General features: G+C 37.2%; 1 protein-coding gene and 1 long non-coding RNA gene across 2 annotated transcripts; one reads left to right on the forward strand and one right to left on the reverse strand.

The window, feature by feature from the left end:
• The first annotated feature begins 18,327 nt into the window (after positions 1–18,327).
• On the forward strand, positions 18,328–19,077 carry LOC139849199 (uncharacterized). The gene has a single exon (XM_071838860.1). The coding sequence runs from the start codon at positions 18,328–18,330 to the stop codon at positions 19,075–19,077; it is 750 nt and encodes a 249-aa protein (XP_071694961.1).
• A 683-nt stretch (positions 19,078–19,760) lies between these two features.
• Positions 19,761–22,026, reverse strand: LOC139846935 (uncharacterized). The gene is made up of 3 exons (XR_011759234.1): positions 22,010–22,026; positions 21,410–21,512; positions 19,761–19,886 (listed from the first exon to the last, which is right to left on the reverse strand). It is a non-coding gene; the product is annotated as an uncharacterized lncRNA (long non-coding RNA).
• Positions 22,027–22,715: the final 689 nt, after the last annotated feature.

A 22,715-nucleotide genomic window follows, 5' to 3' on the forward strand; every position in this document is an offset into this window, starting at 1 on the left:
TTTGTTTGAATTGTTTATTTCACCATTTCAACACTATATATTTATATAATAGATTTATGAGGTCGTGCGTTGCACGGGGACTTATCCGCAAACATTATCGAATCTTTTAATTTATATGAATTGCAGATGTAATGTATAGAGAGAGAGAGGGAAAGAGTTAGAGAGAGAGTGAGGGCAGCAGCTTATGGCAGAACTTGGGACACGGCAGCGGCGTATGGAGGCGACAAGGGTTACGGCGATAGGCATTCTTTTTCTAGGGTTAAAGGAAAACAATCGACATCGTTTTTTTTCTTCAACTATCCGGCAGATTGGGAAGTTACAGACCTGTGGAGATTTTTCAAAAAACATGGAACTGTTTCAGATATCTACATGGCGAGGAAGACGTTAGCGAAGGGACAAAAGTTCGGTTTTGTTAGATATGAAGGGATTTGGGACCCTGAATCTTTTGCTATGGAGTTACGCAAGATTCGAATAGGAGATTACTATCTCAGATTCTACATTGCCCGAAACCAAGAAAATAACAGATTTGGCAGAAGTGATATCTCAAAAGAACAACAATTTCACAACAGAAGTTATGCCGACACAAAAAGCTACAAGGTATGTCCAAACCATGAATCTCTCAAAGATGGCAGAAATTATAATGATGTTGTAACAAATTCAGCAAGAAAACCATTCACCTTTCTAAACCCAAACTCTCATTATCACTCGAAACCACAACAACATACAGATGACTTTTTCCATAACCATGAAACCCATTCCAACCACTACCCAAAACCTAACCAACATAAACAAAAACAACCTTCTTCTCCACGCCTCCACACAAAACCTACTACTACACACAAGAACACTACACATTCCAAAACAACTTCCCACTATAAACCTGAATCCTCCTCCAAACCTAAAACAAATCACCCCCTGAACCCCAAAACGTTAACCTGAACCCCCTAAATAAGCCAAGAGCCATCAATGTTGAAGAGGAAAATGGGTATGATGACCTTTTCAAAAAAACTCTATTTGGAGAGGTTGCAAACATTGACATCTTAGAACAAATTCATGTACTTTGTGAAGAGGAAGGTATCTCAAATTGCTCCATCAAATATATGGGTGGACTTGATGTCATGTTTATTTTTGACTCTGAGAGGACAGTGGAGAATATCATTAAAGAAGATAACCACAACATCAAAAGATGGGTTCCAAATATCCGAAGATGGAATAAGAATCACCTCAATTCTGGTAGATTAACTTGGATTAGTGTCTATGGTGTCCCTGTCTCTTGTTGGACAGAAAGCACATTCAAACGAATTGCAAGTTGGTGGGGTCCAGTATTCGACACTTGGAATTGCAGCATAAATGAACATAATCAAAACTTGGTGGTGGGAAAAGTGTTAGTCAAATTTCGTGGTCCAAATCCTATTCAAGAAACTCTAGAGGTCAAAATTAATAACTCTTCTATCGCCTACATCAGGGGATCAGAAGAAGGAGGATCTGATCTATTTGTACTTGATACTGAATCGGACGAATTTGCAACCGATTGGGAAACTGAAGATTATTCGGAAAAGGAAGATATGTCTGATGATGAATCAGTCCCTGAAACTGAAATTCCGGTGAGAAAGGCCCCAACCATCATGGAAGATCAATCATCTAAATGCATGGGAACAAATGAAGATTTCTCTAATAATGAGCTCAACTCTCAAAAAAAGCAACTGGTGGTACAAGTTCAGAGGTGAATTCAGGCGGCTCAAAAATTCAAATGCAAAACAATAACCTAGAAGATGGGGTCCACAAACCAGGTAATCTTAATTGCAACCGTTCACTTTTCCCTAAATGTAACATGTCCTCTTCTAATACCACAAAACCAAAGTCAAATAAGACTTGCAGCCCAATACCTAAAGAAGGTAAGCCCAACCCAACTACCAACTATACTTCTTCAAATCCCAAACCACCTAGCCCAATACCACAACCCAATTCGACTGGCACCAGCTCCCCAATAGCAATAAATTCCAAATCATCTTCTCCTCTATCTCAACCCAATATGGAAAACATAAAAAACACCTGTCCAACAAATGTTTTCAATGCTTTTTATCCCCATGTTGAACCAAACCAATCTATAACATCTACCCCAACCCAAACGTACCCTCAAAACAACCCAATCCCTAGCCCTGTCAGAATAACCAAACTCTTTGATCTGTCAAGAACTCCCCCACCTGCTAATCCCCCTACGTCCAAACCTAAATCTATTCCCCAATTCAACTGTCGTTCACAACCTAATCCCATCCCCAAACCGACTAAACATAACCTCTCAAAGTCGAAAAAAGGCATGAGTCAAAATCTGGAGAGTCATAAAATTCATAACACTCCACTCTGGACCTCATCAAAAATCATGCATTTCAAACAGCTGGCAAGAATGAATTCGAATGAAATGTCCCGTTCTTATTGATTAAAAACGTTCCATATTAATTGATTTTGTTGCGAGGTTTTGACCTCTATATGAGACGTTTTTCAAAGACTGCATTCATTTTAAAACAAACCATAACCTTTATTTCATCAATAAAGGTTTAAAAAGCTTTACGTAGATTATCAAATAATGATAATCTAAAATATCCCGTTTACACACGACCATTACATAATGGTTTACAATACAAATATGTTACAACAAAATAAGTTTCTTGAATGTAGTTTTTACACAATATCATACAAGCATGGACTCCAAATCTCGTCCTTACTTAAGTATGCGACAGCGGAAGCTCTTAATAATCACCCGAGAATAAACATGCTTAAAACGTCAACAAAAATGTTGGTGAGTTATAGGTTTAACCTATATATATAAAATCATAATAATAGACCACAAGGTTTCATATTTCAATACACATCCCATACATAGAGATAAAAATCATTCATATGGTGAACACCTGGTAACCGACATTAACAAGATGCATATATAAGAATATCCCCATCATTCCGGGACACCCTTCGGATATGATATAAATTTCGAAGTACTAAAGCATCCGGTACTTTGGATGGGGTTTGTTAGGCCCAATAGATCTATCTTTAGGATTCGCGTCAATTAGGGTGTCTGTTCCCTAATTCTTAGATTACCAGACTTAATAAAAAGAGGCATATTCGATTTCGATAATTCAACCATAGAATGTAGTTTCACGTACTTGTGTCTATTTTGTAAATCATTTATAAAACCAGCATGTATTCTCATCCCAAAAATATTAGATTTTAAAAGTGGGACTATAACTCACTTTCACAGATTTTTACTTCGTCGGGAAGTAAGACTTGGCCACTGGTTGATTCACGAACCTATAACAATATATACATATATATCAAAGTATGTTCAAAATATATTTACAACACTTTTAATATATTTTGATGTTTTAAGTTTATTAAGTCAGCTGTCCTCGTTAGTAACCTACAACTAGTTGTCCACAGTTAGATGTACAAAAATAAATCGATAAATATTATCTTGAATCAATCCACGACCCAGTGTATACGTATCTCAGTATTGATCACAACTCAAACTATATATATTTTGGAATCAACCTCAACCCTGTATAGCTAACTCCAACATTCACATATAGAATGTCTATGGTTGTTTCGAAATATATATAGATGTGTCGACATGATAGGTCGAAACATTGTATACGTGTCTATGGTATCTCAAGATTACATAATATACAATACAAGTTGATTAAGTTATGGTTGGAATAGATTTGTTACCAATTTTCACGTAGCTAAAATGAGAAAAATTATCCAATCTTGTTTTACCCATAACTTCTTCATTTTAAATCCGTTTTGAGTGAATCAAATTGCTATAGTTTCATATTGAACTCTATTTTATGAATCTAAACAGAAAAAGTATAGGTTTATAGTCGGAAAAATAAGTTACAAGTCGTTTTTGTAAAGGTAGTCATTTCAGTCGAAAGAACGACGTCTAGATGACCATTTTAGAAAACATACTTCCACTTTGAGTTTAACCATAATTTTTGGATATAGTTTCATGTTCATAATAAAAATCATTTTCTCAGAATAACAACTTTTAAATCAAATTTTATCATAGTTTTTAATTAACTAACCCAAAACAGCCCGCGGTGTTACTACGACGGCGTAAATCCGGTTTTACGGTGTTTTTCGTGTTTCCAGGTTTTAAATCATTAAGTTAGCATATCATATAGATATAGAACATGTGTTTTGTTGATTTTAAAAGTCAAGTTAGAAGGATTAACTTTTGTTTGCGAACAAGTTTAGAATTAACTAAACTATGTTCTAGTGATTACAAGTTTAAACCTTCGAATCAGATAGCTTTATATGTATGAATCGAATGATGTTATGAACATCATTACTACCTTAAGTTCCTTGGATAAACCTACTGGAAAATAGAAAAATGGATCTAGCTTCAACGGATCCTTGGATGGCTCGAAGTTCTTGAAGCAGAATCATGACACGAAAACAAGTTCAAGTAAGATCATTACTTGAAATAAGATTGTTATAGTTATAGAAATTGAACCAAAGTTTGAATATGATTATTACCTTGTATTAGAATGATAACCTACTGTAAGAAACAAAGATTTCTTGAGGTTGGATGATCACCTTACAAGATTGGAAGTGAGCTAGCAAACTTGAAAGTATTCTTGATTTTATGTAACTAGAACTTGTAGAATATATGAAGAACACTTAGAACTTGAAGATAGAACTTGAGAGAGATCAATTAGATGAAGAAAATTGAAGAATGAAAGTGTTTGTAGGTGTTTTTGGTCGTTGGTGTATGGATTAGATATAAAGGATATGTAATTTTGTTTTCATGTAAATAAGTCATGAATGATTACTCATATTTTTGTAATTTTATGAGATATTTCATGCTAGTTGCCAAATGATGGTTCCCACATGTGTTAGGTGACTCACATGGGCTGCTAAGAGCTGATCATTGGAGTGTATATACCAATAGTACATACATCTAAAAGCTGTGTATTGTACGAGTACGAATACGGGTGCATACGAGTAGAATTGTTGATGAAACTGAACGGGAATGTAATTGTAAGCATTTTTGTTAAGTAGAAGTATTTTGATAAGTGTATTGAAGTCTTTCAATAGTGTATAAATACATATTAAAACACTACATGTATATACATTTTAACTGAGTCGTTAAGTCATCGTTAGTCGTTACATGTAAGTGTTGTTTTGAAACCTTTAGGTTAACGATCTTGTTAAATGTTGTTAACCCAATGTTTATAATATCAAATGAGATTTTAAATTATTATATTACCATGATATTGATATATATACATTAAATGTCTTTACAACGATAATCGTTACATATATGTTTCGTTTAAAAATCATTAAGTTAGTAGTCTTGTTTTTACATATGTAGTTCATTGTTAATATACTTAATGATATGTTTACTTATCATAGTATCATGTTAACTATATATATATCTATATATATGTCATCATATAGTTTTTACAAGTTTTAACGTTCGTGAATCACCGGTCAACTTGGGTGGTCAATTGTCTATATGAAACATATTTCAATTAATCAAGTCTTAACAAGTTTGATTGCTTAACATGTTGGAAACATTTAATCATGTAAATATCAATCTCAATTAATATATATAAACATGGAAAAGTTCGGGTCACTACATCGAAAACCCACAGAAGTAATCCGTCAAACCATTCACACAAAGATGGAAGATCGGCCAAAAGTAAATCACAAGAGTCGTCTGGTAGCATTGGATTAGAGGCCATTGGTAATAAGCTAGGGGTAAGATGGGAAAACCTGCCTTAACCTACTGTTTACCATAGATCACTTGTGTCGTTTTTTTATTTGAATCATGAAAGTTCTCTCAATAAACATTCGTGGATTTGGAAAAGAAATTGGTTCAGAAAATAAAGTGAGTTGGTTTCGGAAAATTCGCTTATCTAATTGTCCAGACATCGTTGCAATTCAAGAGAGTGGATGTAATCATGTTGATGACAAATGGGTGGAAAACTTATGGGGTTCACCGTCCTTCAGATACATTCAAAAACCAAAAGTCGGAATGTCAGGTGGTCTAATGATGATATGGGATCCTTCTGTTTTTACAGTTAGTGAAGCAATTGAAAAGCCTCACTTTCTAGCAATAAAAGGAAGATGGAGAGGCAAAGCGAAAGATACGATTGTTGTGAACGTCTATGGACCTCACAAAGATGGAGATAAAAAGAAGTTCTGGGAGTGTCTTGATGATCTGATGAATGTACCTAATACGGAATGGGTTATTGGCGGAGATTTTAACGAAGTTAGAACACAAGCCGAACGTTTGAACTGTGAATTCAAAGAAAGACGGGTTATGCTCTTTAATAACTTCATTAATTCCAGAGGTCTTATTGAAATCCCATTAATTGGCAAACGTTTCACTAGAATTAGTGACGACGGAATGAAGTTCAGTAAGCTTGATCGGTTTCTTGTATCAGAAAGTTTCTTGCAATCGTGGGGCGACCTTTCTTCTATCACTCTCAACAGGAAGAAGTTAGATCACTATCCGATCATGTTAAGAGACAAATCTGAAAACTTTGGACCCAAACCATTCAAAATATTTGATATTTGGCTCGAAAACAAGGATATTGTACCTATAATTGTTGCGGCTTGGATGAAAGATGCAGGTGGTGGAAATCGTCCGGACTGCCTTTTTAGAAATAGATTAAAAAATGTCAAAGAAGCCTTGAGAGAGTGGAGTAAAAATAATTATGGAATGATTGATGTGGAGATCGAATCTTGGAAAAACAAGGCAGATGAATGTAACATCCCGCCTTTTTCCGTTTATTTCTCCGTTATACTATTTTAAACTCCGTTATATGTATATAACATCTTCCGTTAATACGCGTTTCAATTTATCTTGTTTAGGTAAATTAACGCACCCGATTACAACTTGAGGGACTTGTTTTGCCAAAACCCCAAAATGGTGACTAGCCATTTGACTAGTCAACCACCTCCCCACAATTATCCTTTCATTTTTCCTTTTTCTAAATTACTTCCACCTTTTCTCTAATTTCTCCATAAAGCAATTCATCATCCAAATTCGTTCAAGAAGGATTCGATCAAAACAAGTTACATATTTGAACTCCTCGTGATCTCCTCTTCGATTCCATACCGATTTCTTTGCATTTGGGTAACTTTCTAAAATCACTAATTTTATGTGTTCTTGAGATTTTTGAGTTATAAAGTTGTTAATTAGTGTCTATGGCTCATTGTGATGTCGTGTATGTAATTTGTATGCTCGATTCGTTATTTTTGGTGTAACTAGTTCAATATGAAATTACTTGCTAAATCCTTGATTTTGGATGAACAAATGTTGTTAGATTGTTAAAGTGCATGTTTTAAAAGTGTTACTAGTATCATTAGCTTCATTTTGATGTATAGGTTGATTAAGGAAACTCCAAAAACATGATTATTGATTTTGAGATGTTTGACTAGGGTTTGATAGTTCTTGACATGAATTTTTGGATGCTTGAATGCCATGGAATGTTAATTATTAGTGTTTAGTCGTAACGTATGTTTCATTACCTTCAAAACGGCATATTATATGTGTGAATTGGTTTCCCGAAACTCAAATTGCAATTGAAGAACTCGAAACCTTAAAAATGAACGTTTAATGATCACTTGATGAGTTTTCGGCTATTATAAATGATGTTTTTGTTTGGTGAAACATGTTTAGTTGTGTTCCTTGTCAAAAGAGCTTTCCAACGGTATAAGATACGTCTTCTAGTTGTTTACGGTTTGAGTTTTGCGTTTGTTTGAAAATTGACCAAGTCTTGAACAAGTGAAACAGGCCTGGGACCAGGCCACGGCCATTGTCGCGGCGCGACAGGCCTGGCCGCGGCGCGGCATAAGCCGTGCCCAGCTTCTGTCTCCAATGTCCGTTTCACGTGAAATGTTTGCCATGTTTTAGACTTCCAATTCGCATGCAACTTGTTCTAACATGCTTATATATGAATAACTAGCATAGAAAACTTGTCCGAGACCCGACCCGAACATGTTGACTTTTTTGTTGACTTTGACCGACCAAGTTTGACTTTTTGTCAAACTTAACCAATTAATTATGCAATCTTCCTAACATGCTTTTATACTTGTATCTTGCATGAAACTTGACAATTTGCTTCACATGCTATATTAATCGAGTCGTATTGAGCCATAGGACTAATTGAACATCTTTGACCCTTCGTGACTATCGTTATTGATACAACCTAATTGTTTAGGTCGAGACTAGCATTGTTCTTTGCACGTTTACTTGTTGAAGTACTATTTCACTCTTGCAATCAAAGGTGAGATCATAGTCCCACTTTTACTCTTTTAAGCTTACTTTTGGGATGAGAAAACATAAACGATTCTTTTGAACTAAGTGAACACAAGAACGGGAAAACAAACATTCTACATACGAGTTTAGAACGAAAATCCTCAATCCGATTATCATTAATTACATCAGATGGTGTAAGCGAGAACTTATGTTATATGGCCATATGGGTTTGACAAACCCTCATTCAAACGGTTCGCTACCGTTTACGAATGAAATATATTTTCGGGAACAGTGTTGTTCTAGCACTAATTGATGGGGTATTCAACGGACGGAACGTTAAGCTTTGATAATTGGGTGCTCGTGAATATTAACTTTTAGAATGTACTATGGCTTTATCGATGTTGCAAATCTTGTGGTTCAACTTATTATTACTCATTTACTTATTTAAACCTATGATTTCACCAACGTTTTCGTTGACAGATTCTCTATGTTTTCTCAGGTCCTTGAACTTAGGTGATACATGCTTCCGCTCATACTATTTGATACTTGCATTGGATGTCGAGTATGCTTGCATACGTGGAGCGTCTTTTTGACTACTTTTAATCGTGTCGCACGTGTTTCATACAAACTTTAAACATTGTTATGTACTTGTTATGGAAACTACTTTTGTAAACTTTGAAACACCCTTATTTATGAAATGAATGCGACATACTTTTCGGTCAAACTTTGTTATAAAGACTTACGACCATGTAATGGGACCATACGTAGATGACGCCGTCATTTGACGATTTGTCGGGGTCGCTACAAGTGGTATCAGAGCTTTGGTTGTAGGGATTTAGAGTTCATTGGTGTCAACCCCGAGTCATAGGGTACATTGGTGAGTCTAGACTACAACCGGCATATAGACTTGACATAGGAATTACCTGACAATTTGTGCATTTATACTCGAACTCTCTTACTCATATCTACTCTTATTCTATCTAAATCTTGCGTTGTATAATTTAATTGACACGCCACCTTGACTATATGATGTAATGTCGAATGCACATATGAATTAGGGTAATATAATTCCCGGAAATTATATTACGGTGACTCATATGAACATACCGACATTATGCCATAAAGAATCTAAGGCGAGTCAAGGATAATTTTCTCTTTATCTTTATTCCATATCGCGGTTAGTATTATTTAGAATACTAACCAACGGTATTCTTTTGTTTTGAAGGAACAATGGCTCCTCGTCGTGTACGCCGCAATGAAACTCCCGAACAAGCGCTCGAACGGATGATAGCTACCGCCGTAGATGCGGCCATGGCCGGCCACTCTTCCAACAACAATAACAATAACAACAACCACAACAACAACAACAACAACAATGGGGCCGGTAACTCAAACGAGGGATGCTCCTACAAAGCTTTCATGGGGTGCAAACCTCACACTTATGATGGAACCGGTGGACCGGTTGTGCTTACTCGTTGGTTTGAACAAACCGAGGCCGTCTTTAGCATCAGCGGTTGTCGGGATCAAGACAAGGTCAAATACTCCACCCACACGTTCTCCGGTGTTGCTCTCACTTGGTGGAACACCTATGTTCAATCGGTGGGTACCGATGAAGCTCATGCCCTCTCTTGGGCCGATTTGAAGGAAAAGATGATTGTCGAATACTTTCCGCGCGAAGAAACCCGAAAGCTCGAGGAAGAACTAAGAGCTTTGAAAGCGGTCGGAAACGATCTTAAGGCTTATAATCAACGCTTCGCCGAACTATCCTTGATGTGTCCTAATCTTGTTAACCCCGAATCTCAAAGGATTGAGCTCTACATGCTCGGTCTTCCAAAAAGCATCAAACAAGGGGTGATGTCATCCAAACCCACTACTCATCAAGCCGCTATGAACATGGCTCGCCAATTAATTGAAACGGTTGATGAAATCGTAGTACCGGCTCCTAAGGCCGAGGACAAGTCGGGTGGCAACAAAAGGAAATGGGAAGCCACTCCATCAACTAACTACAACAACAACACCTTCACCAAAAAGCCCTTCAACAACGACGGCAAGAAGGGTTATGTCGGAAACTTACCTTTGTGCAACAAGTGACACAAACATCATTACGGCGAATGTAACAAGCTAATTTGTCACCGTTGCCAAGGAGTTGGTCATAGGGCCAACAATTGCACAAGCACCGCCCCCGTCGCTCGAAAGGGGCCCAATCCTCCAAAAACGGTCACTTGTTACGAATGTGGCCAGACGGGCCATTATAAGAACGAATGCCCGAAAAAGAAAACCAACCCCAACAACCGAGGCCGAGCCTTTAACATCAACACCGAGGAGGCCCGAGATGACAATGAACTAGTCACGGGTACGTTTCTTCTCAACAACACTTATGTTACTTGCTTATTCGATTCGGGTGCCGATAAATGTTTTGTGTCTAAGACTTTGGCTCCTACTCTTTGCACTCCACCACACCCCTTAGATACTACTTATTCTATCGAAGTGGCCGACGGAAAACTCTTAAGTGCCGACACATATTACCGGGGGTGTACTTTGAACATTTTGGGTAAGGAATTTGAAATTGACTTGATACCCATGGAATTAGGGAGTTTTGATGTTATAATCGGTATGAATTGGATGGTCAAAAATAAATCTCACATTCTTTGCGATCTTCACGCAATCCGAATTCCTATCGAGGATGGTGAACCATTGATTGTCTATGGCGACAAAAATTTCACCGGACTCAATCTCGTTTCGTGCCTTAAAGTTCGAAAGCTACTTCGCAAGGGTTGTTTCGCGATTCTTGCTCACGTTAAGAAAGTCGAGGCCGACGAAAAGCGTATCGAAGATGTGCCAATTGTTAGTGACTTTTCCGATGTATTTCCCGACGAATTACCGGGTCTTCCACCCCATCGACCTGTTAAATTTCAAATCGATCTTATTCCAGGAGCCGCACCCGTAGCGCGTACACCGTATAGACTCGCTCCATCCGAATTACAAGAATTACAAAGTCAAATCCAAGAGTTACTTGACCGTGGTTTCATTCAACCTAGCCATTCACCATGGGGCGCTCCGATTTTATTCGTCAAGAAGAAAGACGGATCCCTACGAATGTGCATTGATTATCGTGAACTAAACAAATTGACGGTTAAGAACCGATATCCTCTTCCTCGCATCGATGACCTCTTTGATCAACTACAAGGTTCTCGTGTATATTCAAAAATCGATCACCGTTCGGGTTATCATCAACTAAGGGTTAAGGGGGAAGATGTCTCCAAAACCGCTTTCCGGACTCGTTATGGTAGTTACGAGTTCCTTGTCATGCCTTTCAGTCTCACTAACGCACCGGCGGTGTTCATGGATCTCATGAACCGCGTGTGCAAACCTTACCTCGACAAATTCGTTATCGTGTTCATCGATGATATTTTGATCTATTCTAAAAACGAGGAGGAACACAAAGAACATCTCCGACTCGTGCTTGAACTCTTGAGAAAAGAACAACTCTATGCCAAGTTCTCCAAGTGTGAATTTTGGTTGAAGGAAGTTCAATTCCTCGGTCATGTTGTAAGTGATCAAGGCATTAAAGTCGATCCCGCGAAAATCGAAGCCATTAGTAAATGGGAGACTCCTACTACTCCTACTCAAATTCGTCAATTCTTGGGTCTCGCCGGATACTATCGTAAATTCATCAAGGATTTCTCCTTAATCGCTCGCCCTCTAACCGCGTTAACTCACAAGGAACAAAAATTCGTTTGGACATCCGAACAAGAAACCGCTTTTCAAATCTTGAAAACTAAGCTAACCACCGCTCCTATCTTGTCACTTCCCGAAGGCAATGATGATTTTGTTGTATATTGTGATGCCTCGAAAAACGGTTATGGATGCGTATTAATGCAACGAAAGAAAGTCATTGCTTATGCCTCTCGACAACTCAAAGTCCACGAACGAAACTACACGACACATGATCTTGAACTCGGTGCCGTCATCTTTGCACTTAAGTTATGGAGACATCATCTTCTTGGTACCAAAAGTACTATCTTTACCGATCACAAAAGTCTCCAACATATCTTCGATCAAAAGCAACTAAACATGAGACAACGACGGTGGATTGAAACCTTAAACGATTACAATTGTGAGCTTCGTTACCACCCCGGGAAGGCAAATGTAGTGGCCGATGCCTTAAGTCGAAAGGAAAGAACGGTACCTCTTCGCGTCCGAGCATTAAACATCACCATCCACTCCAACCTTAATAGCCAAATTCGGGTAGCTCAAGAGGAGGCTCTTAAAGACAACCACATCGGGCGTGAACTTTTAAACATTCTCGTCTCTCGATTCGAAGTTAAGGAGAACGGACTCCGATATTACGCCGGAAGAATTTGGGTGCCTAGATACGGCGATTTACGAAACCTCATCCTAGACGAAGCCCACAAATCACGATACTCGATTCATCCCGGCGCCAATAAGATGTACCATGACCTTAAAGAACAATATTGGTGGCCGAACATCAAAAAGGAAGTTGCTAGATACGTTGCCAAATGTTTGACTTGTGCTAAAGTCAAAGCCGAACACCAAAGACCGTCCGGGTTACTTCAACAACCCGAGATCCCGCAATGGAAGTGGGAAAGGATCACGATGGATTTTATCACCAAACTACCAAAAACGTCAGGCGGTTATGATACTATTTGGGTCATTGTCGATCGCCTCACCAAATCCGCGCACTTTCTCGCCATGAAAGAGACCGACAAAATGGAGAAACTTGCACGACTATACATTAAGGAGATTGTAGCCCGACACGGTGTACCTTTATCGATTATCTCCGACCGAGATGGTCGTTTCGTTTCTAGATTTTGGCGTACGTTACAAGAAGCGCTGGGAACGCGTTTGGACATGAGCACCGCATATCATCCCCAAACCGATGGGCAAAGTGAACGTACAATACAAACCTTAGAGGATATGTTACGAGCCTGCGTTGTTGATTTTGGAAAAGCTTGGGACAATCACTTACCTCTCGCCGAATTCTCTTATAATAATAGCTATCACGCGAGTATTAAGGCCGCACCTTTTGAAGCGTTATATGGTCGAAAATGTCGCTCTCCTCTTTGTTGGGCCGAAGTGGGTGACGTGCAAATTTCCGGGCCCGATCTCATTCACGAAACCACCGAAAAGATTCTTCAAATCCGAGATAGGCTTCGGACGGCCCGGAGTCGTCAAAAATGCTATACCGACAAAAGACGCAAAGACCTCGAATTTCAAGTCGGTGACCGCGTCATGTTAAAAGTCGCACCTTGGAAAGGTGTCATCCGTTTTGGGAAACGTGGGAAACTAAATCCGCGGTACGTTGGTCCTTTCGAAATCTTAGAACGTGTTGGAACCGTTGCGTATCGTTTGGATCTTCCGCCTCAACTAAGCTCCGTCCATCCTACTTTTCATGTATCTAACTTGAAGAAATGTCTTGCCGAACCCGATATCGTCGTTCCTCTCGAGGAACTTACTATTAATGACAAACTCCATTTTTTGGAGGAACCGGTTGAAATTGTGGACTACGTCGAGAAGGAATTAAAACAAAGCCGGATCCCGATTGTTAAGGTCCGTTGGAACGCAAAAAGGGGACCCGAGTTTACTTGGGAAAGAGAAGATCAAATGCGAAAGAAACACCCTCATCTATTCCCGATTCCGGAAACGTCAGACTCCGAGGAAGAAACAACGATTGCTACGTCTACTTAAATTTCGGGACGAAATTTCTTTTAAGGTGTAGGTAATGTAACATCCCGCCTTTTTCCGTTTATTTCTCCGTTATACTATTTTAAACTCCGTTATATGTATATAACATCTTCCGTTAATACGCGTTTCAATTTATCTTGTTTAGGTAAATTAACGCACCCGATTACAACTTGAGGGACTTGTTTTGCCAAAACCCCAAAATGGTGACTAGCCATTTGACTAGTCAACCACCTCCCCACAATTATCCTTTCATTTTTCCTTTTTCTAAATTACTTCCACCTTTTCTCTAATTTCTCCATAAAGCAATTCATCATCCAAATTCGTTCAAGAAGGATTCGATCAAAACAAGTTACATATTTGAACTCCTCGTGATCTCCTCTTCGATTCCATACCGATTTCTTTGCATTTGGGTAACTTTCTAAAATCACTAATTTTATGTGTTCTTGAGATTTTTGAGTTATAAAGTTGTTAATTAGTGTCTATGGCTCATTGTGATGTCGTGTATGTAATTTGTATGCTCGATTCGTTATTTTTGGTGTAACTAGTTCAATATGAAATTACTTGCTAAATCCTTGATTTTGGATGAACAAATGTTGTTAGATTGTTAAAGTGCATGTTTTAAAAGTGTTACTAGTATCATTAGCTTCATTTTGATGTATAGGTTGATTAAGGAAACTCCAAAAACATGATTATTGATTTTGAGATGTTTGACTAGGGTTTGATAGTTCTTGACATGAATTTTTGGATGCTTGAATGCCATGGAATGTTAATTATTAGTGTTTAGTCGTAACGTATGTTTCATTACCTTCAAAACGGCATATTATATGTGTGAATTGGTTTCCCGAAACTCAAATTGCAATTGAAGAACTCGAAACCTTAAAAATGAACGTTTAATGATCACTTGATGAGTTTTCGGCTATTATAAATGATGTTTTTGTTTGGTGAAACATGTTTAGTTGTGTTCCTTGTCAAAAGAGCTTTCCAACGGTATAAGATACGTCTTCTAGTTGTTTACGGTTTGAGTTTTGCGTTTGTTTGAAAATTGACCAAGTCTTGAACAAGTGAAACAGGCCTGGGACCAGGCCACGGCCATTGTCGCGGCGCGACAGGCCTGGCCGCGGCGCGGCATAAGCCGTGCCCAGCTTCTGTCTCCAATGTCCGTTTCACGTGAAATGTTTGCCATGTTTTAGACTTCCAATTCGCATGCAACTTGTTCTAACATGCTTATATATGAATAACTAGCATAGAAAACTTGTCCGAGACCCGACCCGAACATGTTGACTTTTTCGTTGACTTTGACCGACCAAGTTTGACTTTTTGTCAAACTTAACCAATTAATTATGCAATCTTCCTAACATGCTTTTATACTTGTATCTTGCATGAAACTTGACAATTTGCTTCACATGCTATATTAATCGAGTCGTATTGAGCCATAGGACTAATTGAACATCTTTGACCCTTCGTGACTATCGTTATTGATACAACCTAATTGTTTAGGTCGAGACTAGCATTGTTCTTTGCACGTTTACTTGTTGAAGTACTATTTCACTCTTGCAATCAAAGGTGAGATCATAGTCCCACTTTTACTCTTTTAAGCTTACTTTTGGGATGAGAAAACATAAACGATTCTTTTGAACTAAGTGAACACAAGAACGGGAAAACAAACATTCTACATACGAGTTTAGAACGAAAATCCTCAATCCGATTATCATTAATTACATCAGATGGTGTAAGCGAGAACTTATGTTATATGGCCATATGGGTTTGACAAACCCTCATTCAAACGGTTCGCTACCGTTTACGAATGAAATATATTTTCGGGAACAGTGTTGTTCTAGCACTAATTGATGGGGTATTCAACGGACGGAACGTTAAGCTTTGATAATTGGGTGCTCGTGAATATTAACTTTTAGAATGTACTATGGCTTTATCGATGTTGCAAATCTTGTGGTTCAACTTATTATTACTCATTTACTTATTTAAACCTATGATTTCACCAACGTTTTCGTTGACAGATTCTCTATGTTTTCTCAGGTCCTTGAACTTAGGTGATACATGCTTCCGCTCATACTATTTGATACTTGCATTGGATGTCGAGTATGCTTGCATACGTGGAGCGTCTTTTTGACTACTTTTAATCGTGTCGCACGTGTTTCATACAAACTTTAAACATTGTTATGTACTTGTTATGGAAACTACTTTTGTAAACTTTGAAACACCCTTATTTATGAAATGAATGCGACATACTTTTCGGTCAAACTTTGTTATAAAGACTTACGACCATGTAATGGGACCATACGTAGATGACGCCGTCATTTGACGATTTGTCGGGGTCGCTACAATGAACTCGAATTAAAGGCGGCCTCAGGCATGATAACTGATTCTGAAAAAGCTGATTGGAATAATGCTAGATCAAAGTTGTTTCAAAAGGAAAATGAAAAAGCTGAGATGCTAAGACAAAAAGCAAGGTTGAAGTGGATTGTAGACGGAGACGAGAACACATCCTTTTTTCACTCCACAATTCGTAGGCGAAACAACTCTTCAAACATCAGAGGACTGCACTTGAATGGAGTTTGGGATGAAAACCCATTAAATATCAAACAGGCAATTTTCGATTATTACAGTAAGATTTTCGAACTCAAGCAACATTCAAAACCGGATTTTGAAAGCCTAAATGCTTTATCTTTACAGCAAATTGATCGTGATGATGTGATGATGTTGGAAGCTACTTTCTCAGAAGAAGATGTTTGGAAAACAATCAAAGATTGTGAACCAAACAAAGCCCCGGGACCGGATGGCTTTAACATCAATTTTTACAAAAAGTTCTATTGGCTTATAAAGGACGATCTTTTAAAAGCAATAGAATGGTTCTGGACACATGGAGAGATATCGAAGGGGTGTAATGCATCTTTCTTCACATTGATTCCAAAAACAAATGACCCCATGAAGCTTTGTGATTTCAGGCCAATTAGCCTCATTGGAAGTTACTACAAAATCATCTCAAAAATCCTAGCTAATCGTCTGCAAAAAGTTATTGGGAAAATTGTAGGGTTTGAACAAAGTGCGTTCATCAAAGGAAGATATATACTAGATAGCATCCTTGTGGCAAATGAGTTGGTTGACTTTTCAAAGAAACATAAAAGGAAATGCATAATTTTCAAAGCCGACTTTGAAAAGGCATTTGACAGTGTTCATTGGGATTTTTTGCTGAACATTATGAGAAGGATGGGTTTCGGTGAGAAATGGATCACATGGATATTCTCTTGTTTGAATTCTGCTTCTATTTCAATATTGGTTAATGGCTCTCCCACGACTGAGTTTTCATTGCAACGTGGGGTTCGTCAAGGGGATCCACTTTCTCCATATTTGTTCATAATTGCGGTTGAAGGTTTAAATGCTTTTGTAAAGCGTGCTCTTGAGACAAAAATTTTCCGTGGAGTTGAAGTTGGAAATGACAAGATCATTGTTTCTCACCTTCAATACGCGGACGACACGATATTTTTTGGTGAATGGGACAAAAGAAACGCCGGTAATTTATTCAAACTTCTAAAATGCTTTGAGATCTTTTCGGGTCTAAGAGTAAACATGGCAAAAAGTTGTATTCATGGAATTGGAATCCAAAAGTCCTCCATCGAAGAAGTTGCAAACCACATTGGATGTCGGATAGGTGTTCTCCCTTTTACCTACCTCGGTCTCCCAATCGGTCATAACATGAACAAAGCCAAGGAGTGCAAGTTTGTGATTGATAAATTCGAATCAAGGTTAGCGGATTGGAAAGCGAAAACGATGTCTTTTGGTGGTCGACTTACTCTAATCAAATCGGTGCTTAGTAGCCTTCCCTTGTATGCTTTCTCCCTATTCCGTGCTCCAACGAATGTCATAAACTTGCTTGAAGGTATGAGGCGAAAATTCTTTTGGGGCGGGTCAAATGAAAATTCTAAGATTTCATGGGTAAAATGGGATAATGTTCTTTTACCATATAAGGGCGGGGGGCTAAACATCGAATCCCTCAAAGCTAAAAATTTGGCTTTGATGGGAAAATGGTGGTGGCGATTTCACTTGAAAAAAACGCTCTTTGGGTAAAAATCATAAAAAGCATATATGGGAGGGATGGGGGTTTGGGTCTTGTTAACTCAAATGAAAATTTAATCAAGAACTCTTCATGGAACAACATTCGTTTGATCGGTCAAGAAATAAATAATTTGGGCGTGTCTTTTACTAATTCTTTTGTGAAAGTGGTAAACAAAGGCGATTGTTCTCTTTTTTGGAAAGACAAATGGATAGGTGGCCAAGCTTTTTGCAATAAATTCGAAAGATTGTTCATGCTAGAGGAGAATGAAGATGTGTTAATCATGGATAGAATTGTGCAAGATGGAAATTCATGGAATTTTAGTTGGCAATGGCTTCGTGAACCAACAGGGAGGACCAAGGATGAATTTGAAGATCTTAAAAAGCTTGTCAACAATTTCAACTTCAGTGGGAACTCTAGTGATACATGGAAATGTACTTTACATGCAAATGGGGTGTTTTCTACAAATATTCTTACCAAGTTACTAGATCAAAAGCTTGTTCCTTCTCCTTTGTCAGCAAATGAAACCATGATCAACAAGCTGCTACCGAAAAAAATAAATATCTTCATCTGGCGAGCTCATATGCAAAGATTACCGGTCCGAGTTGAATTAGATAAGAGAGGTATTGATCTCGACTCTATACGATGTCCTATTTGTGATGACGACATCGAAACTGTTGAACACTTGATGTTGAAGTGCTCATTTGCAAAAAACTTATGGGATAGAGTTTTTAGATGGTGGAATTCGACTAACCACTTATACTGCAGCTTAGAAGAGTGCTTCAAAGGAAAAAGAGATCCGGCCTCAAATAAATCCTCAAAAGTTTGGCAAGCCATCGAGTGGGTATGTGGTTATATCATTTGGCAAAATAGAAACCATGCCATTTTTCAAAAGAAGAATGGAAATGGTCCTATGACGCTAAATGAAATCCAAGTCAAATCTTTTGAATGGCTCTCAAAACGTTCGAAGATTCCAAATTTTGCATGGCATCAATGGCTTCTAAACCCATCGTTTTATGACGATCAAGGTTGATTGTATAATTTCGCTCACTGTCATGTACAAAAGATTTAGGGTCTAATCCCCATCTAAGTTTTCTATTTTTGTTGTAAGTATGCTCTCGCATACTGCTCTCCACTTCATGTACTATTATTGTGTTTAATATAATTTGTTTGGCTTTTCAAAAAATAAAATAAAAAATAGTGTCAAAAGTACTGTTGTAGTTGAATTAGAAAAGTATAAAAACTTGTTTAAATGAGCCCATATAAGCATATATTCATTAGTAAACTATAGCTACATTAACTTGTAAAATATAGCTACAAAAGTTGTAAAATAATATATGTTGCTGAATGAGCCCATTAACTTCTAAAATATAGCTACATTAAATGAGCCCATTAACTTGTAAAATATAACTACAAAAGTATGCATTACGTGTACAAAAGTTCAAAGATCATTTTGAAAAGTTTATATCTTGCTTAATAAGATCAGTTAGGAGGTTTATTCGATAAAATCACACTATGGGATGAATAGAAGTATTAAAGTGAATGCAGTACTTCATAATTTGACAACGTTAGTATTGATAATGATTAGTTGTATGATGTAATTATAATGACGAAACCATTCATATAGTTTCCTACAGAAAGGCAAAAATTTTAGATTATCTTTCATGGATTATATATAAAATCATGTTTCTTATAGTTATACAACGCAAAAAATATATGCTTTTTAGCTCAAAATGTTCAACACTTGAGGGTAATAGTTGTGGGGGAGAGCGTGCTACTTGGGCCTATGTCCTTGATGTAGCAGGAGGAGGTATAGTTCTTAGCATTTTGCTTCATACAGGCCTGTTACATACTTACGTCATTTAAAATAGAAAAAATTACGCCGTTGGTACCTGTGGTTTGTTCAAATTTACATCATAACACCTAAACATTTTTTTTTGCATAGTTGATACCTCAGTTTTCATTAATTATCATGATTGGCACCTCAACCTAACTGCAGTTAAAGTTTAATGGTTGACCCCTCACATGTGCCATGCATGTGAGGGCATATTGGTCCTTCTATATCAAACACTCAAACCCTAATCAAAATTATACAGTATCATTTTTGCTTTCAATTTTATTCATGAAAGTCTTGAAAATTAAATTGGGGGTTTATTTACACGTAAATGTGAAATATTTACTTGGGATTAAGCTTGGGTGTAATGTTGTTGCAGACCCAGATCTTGAAAATGCTGGTATCTTCATTTCATTTCTTATCTTCCTTTCATTTCTTATTATAATCATCATGTTCTTCATTTCAGTTTATTATGCCATGAAATTTTGTAGTAAAAAAAGAATAGATTCTTTCATTCTTTTTACTCTGTATCATTTTTTCTTTTATTTTAGTGCATACCTTGTTTTGTAATTTTGTATCAGAAACCTTTATTGTATAAGAATTTGGGTGATTATTCTTATATGTATGTAAGTATTTATGTGGTTAATCTTGCAGTGAGGGATGCAAACATGTTGGTGTTTGTGACCCCACATCAGTTTATGGAGGGAATGTGCAAGAGATTAATCGGAAAAATTAGGAGTGATGCACAAGCCATTTCTTTGATTAAATTAATGGAGGTTAAGAAGGAAGGTCCATGTATGATCTCCACCCTAATTTCACAACAATTAGGTGTTAATTGTTGTGTTCTTATGGGTGCTAAGTGCTAACATCGCTAACGAGGTGATGTTTGATTTAATTTTTATAAAATCAATGTTCTAAATGACGTCTGCGCATATTGCAATGGAGAAATTTAGTGAAGCGACGGTAGGGTATAGAGGAAACAGAGAGATTGCAGAGAACTGGGTGCAATTGTTCAGCACTCCTTACTTGATCCTTAACCCCCAATTTAATTTTTAAGATTTTCATGAATAAAATTGAAAACAAAAATGATATAGGGTTTGAGTGTCTGATATAGAAGGACGAATATGCCCTCACATGCATGGCACATGTAAGAGGTTAACCATTAAACTTTGATTGGAGTTAGGTTGGGGTGCCAACCACGATAGTTAAGCAAAACTAAGGTACTAACTACGCAATAAAAAAAGTTTATGTGTTATGATGCAAATGTGAACAAATCACAGGTACCAACGGTGTAATTTTTTCTTTAAAATAACCAACATATGTGAACTAAATACTAATTAAAATTACCAACTATAACCAAGTTAATATATGAGTATCACCTACAGAAACAACATTTTCAACAGTTACTATATTTTGAATAGACAAAACAGTCTCATAACGCATGCTATAACTGTACTTCTAAATCACTCGGTATTCCAAAATCTTGATAATAACATAACTATATAAGAAAAAGGTGAATCGAGAATGGTACCAAATCATATGCTTGAACAGCGAGAGCAACCTTCTCGTCAACAAATCTAACTCCGTGTTTTCGCTCAAGCTCTACCTAGACTTAAAAGTTTAGCCAACTTTACCTGAAAGTCAATGGTACAAAGTTGAGCCAAGGTTAAGTCATATTGACTGTACAACATTAGAGAAACACTATTTTGATGCTGAACACGAACTAAAACAAATGCTATTACAACAGCATGCAAACAATCAAAACGCAAAAACCATTAAAAAAAATTACATGAACCTCCATTCGACGACGAATAACCATTAAAGCATGAAGCGAAAAGGGTGACAAAAAAAACATAATGGAAAAAGATAATAAAAAGCCATAAAAAAAGTATTTGAAACTCCATTCGATGACAATAGAAAGCTTTTTCAGTTGCTGAATACACAAAAACATATTGATCTGTCTCGCCCGTTTTCCCACCTCCAATTCAGAAACAATTGAGACAATATGCAGCACATGTCTCCATGTTTTGAAATATATAAGCTAATTAAACGTATGTTCTTTTATGTAGTAAACACGGCATGAACCAATCAATTAAACATACGCTCATCAATTTAAGGAAAAGAAGATTACCACATAGTATATGAAGTTCAAGACAGGATGTTCCAACACATCCAAGTTGGCAGCTTTATGCAATGCATTAAAGCACATCTAATCATCAAAAAAATATAATTAATAAATAAAAATAAATAAAATACATTCATATAATGAATAATATAAGCTTACTTTTCTGCAAATTTAACAACTAAACAGAAAACCCAGATGTTAACTACGTTGAATTTTTTTATATTTTTTAAATATAAAAACTTAGAATAGAGAAAATTATATTTCAAACCTCAATACCAACAAAGGTGCCATATTTGCACTACCGCTCCCTTTCGTCTCTTCCGTTGGGTCTAAACCCTAAACCCTATTGGCATTTACAGATCTGTGATAGAAAAAAGTGGCATACCAACTGAAAAAGGACTTTGTGAAATTGCAAACTAAATTCCCTCAATCTGAACCATAATGAACAGTAAATGGTTAGTTTCAAATGGTTAGTTTCAATTGATATAAATTCAATTAGCTTACCAATAACATTCTGCTTTATAGGAATCACCGGTTCGGTAGCCACTGGTATCCTTTTCTCTATAGCTTTCCATCTAACTTCAACAAAATTGCTCAAAGTTTCAGCCATAACATGCACATTGTTTCCACGTGGATTATAAGTCAATGCATTTGAAAAAGTGAGCCTAACATCACACGCAAAACCCCAAGGATCCACATATTTCCCTGAGTG

Source organism: Rutidosis leptorrhynchoides, chromosome 5 (genome assembly GCF_046630445.1).
Source record: "Rutidosis leptorrhynchoides isolate AG116_Rl617_1_P2 chromosome 5, CSIRO_AGI_Rlap_v1, whole genome shotgun sequence".
NCBI lineage: Eukaryota > Viridiplantae > Streptophyta > Magnoliopsida > Asterales > Asteraceae > Rutidosis > Rutidosis leptorrhynchoides.

Excerpts from the sequence above, each read along its gene's own strand:
- LOC139849199 (XM_071838860.1), top strand. The coding sequence starts at position 18,328 with ATGGATAGAATTGTGCAAGATGGAAATTCATGGAATTTTAGTTGGCAA.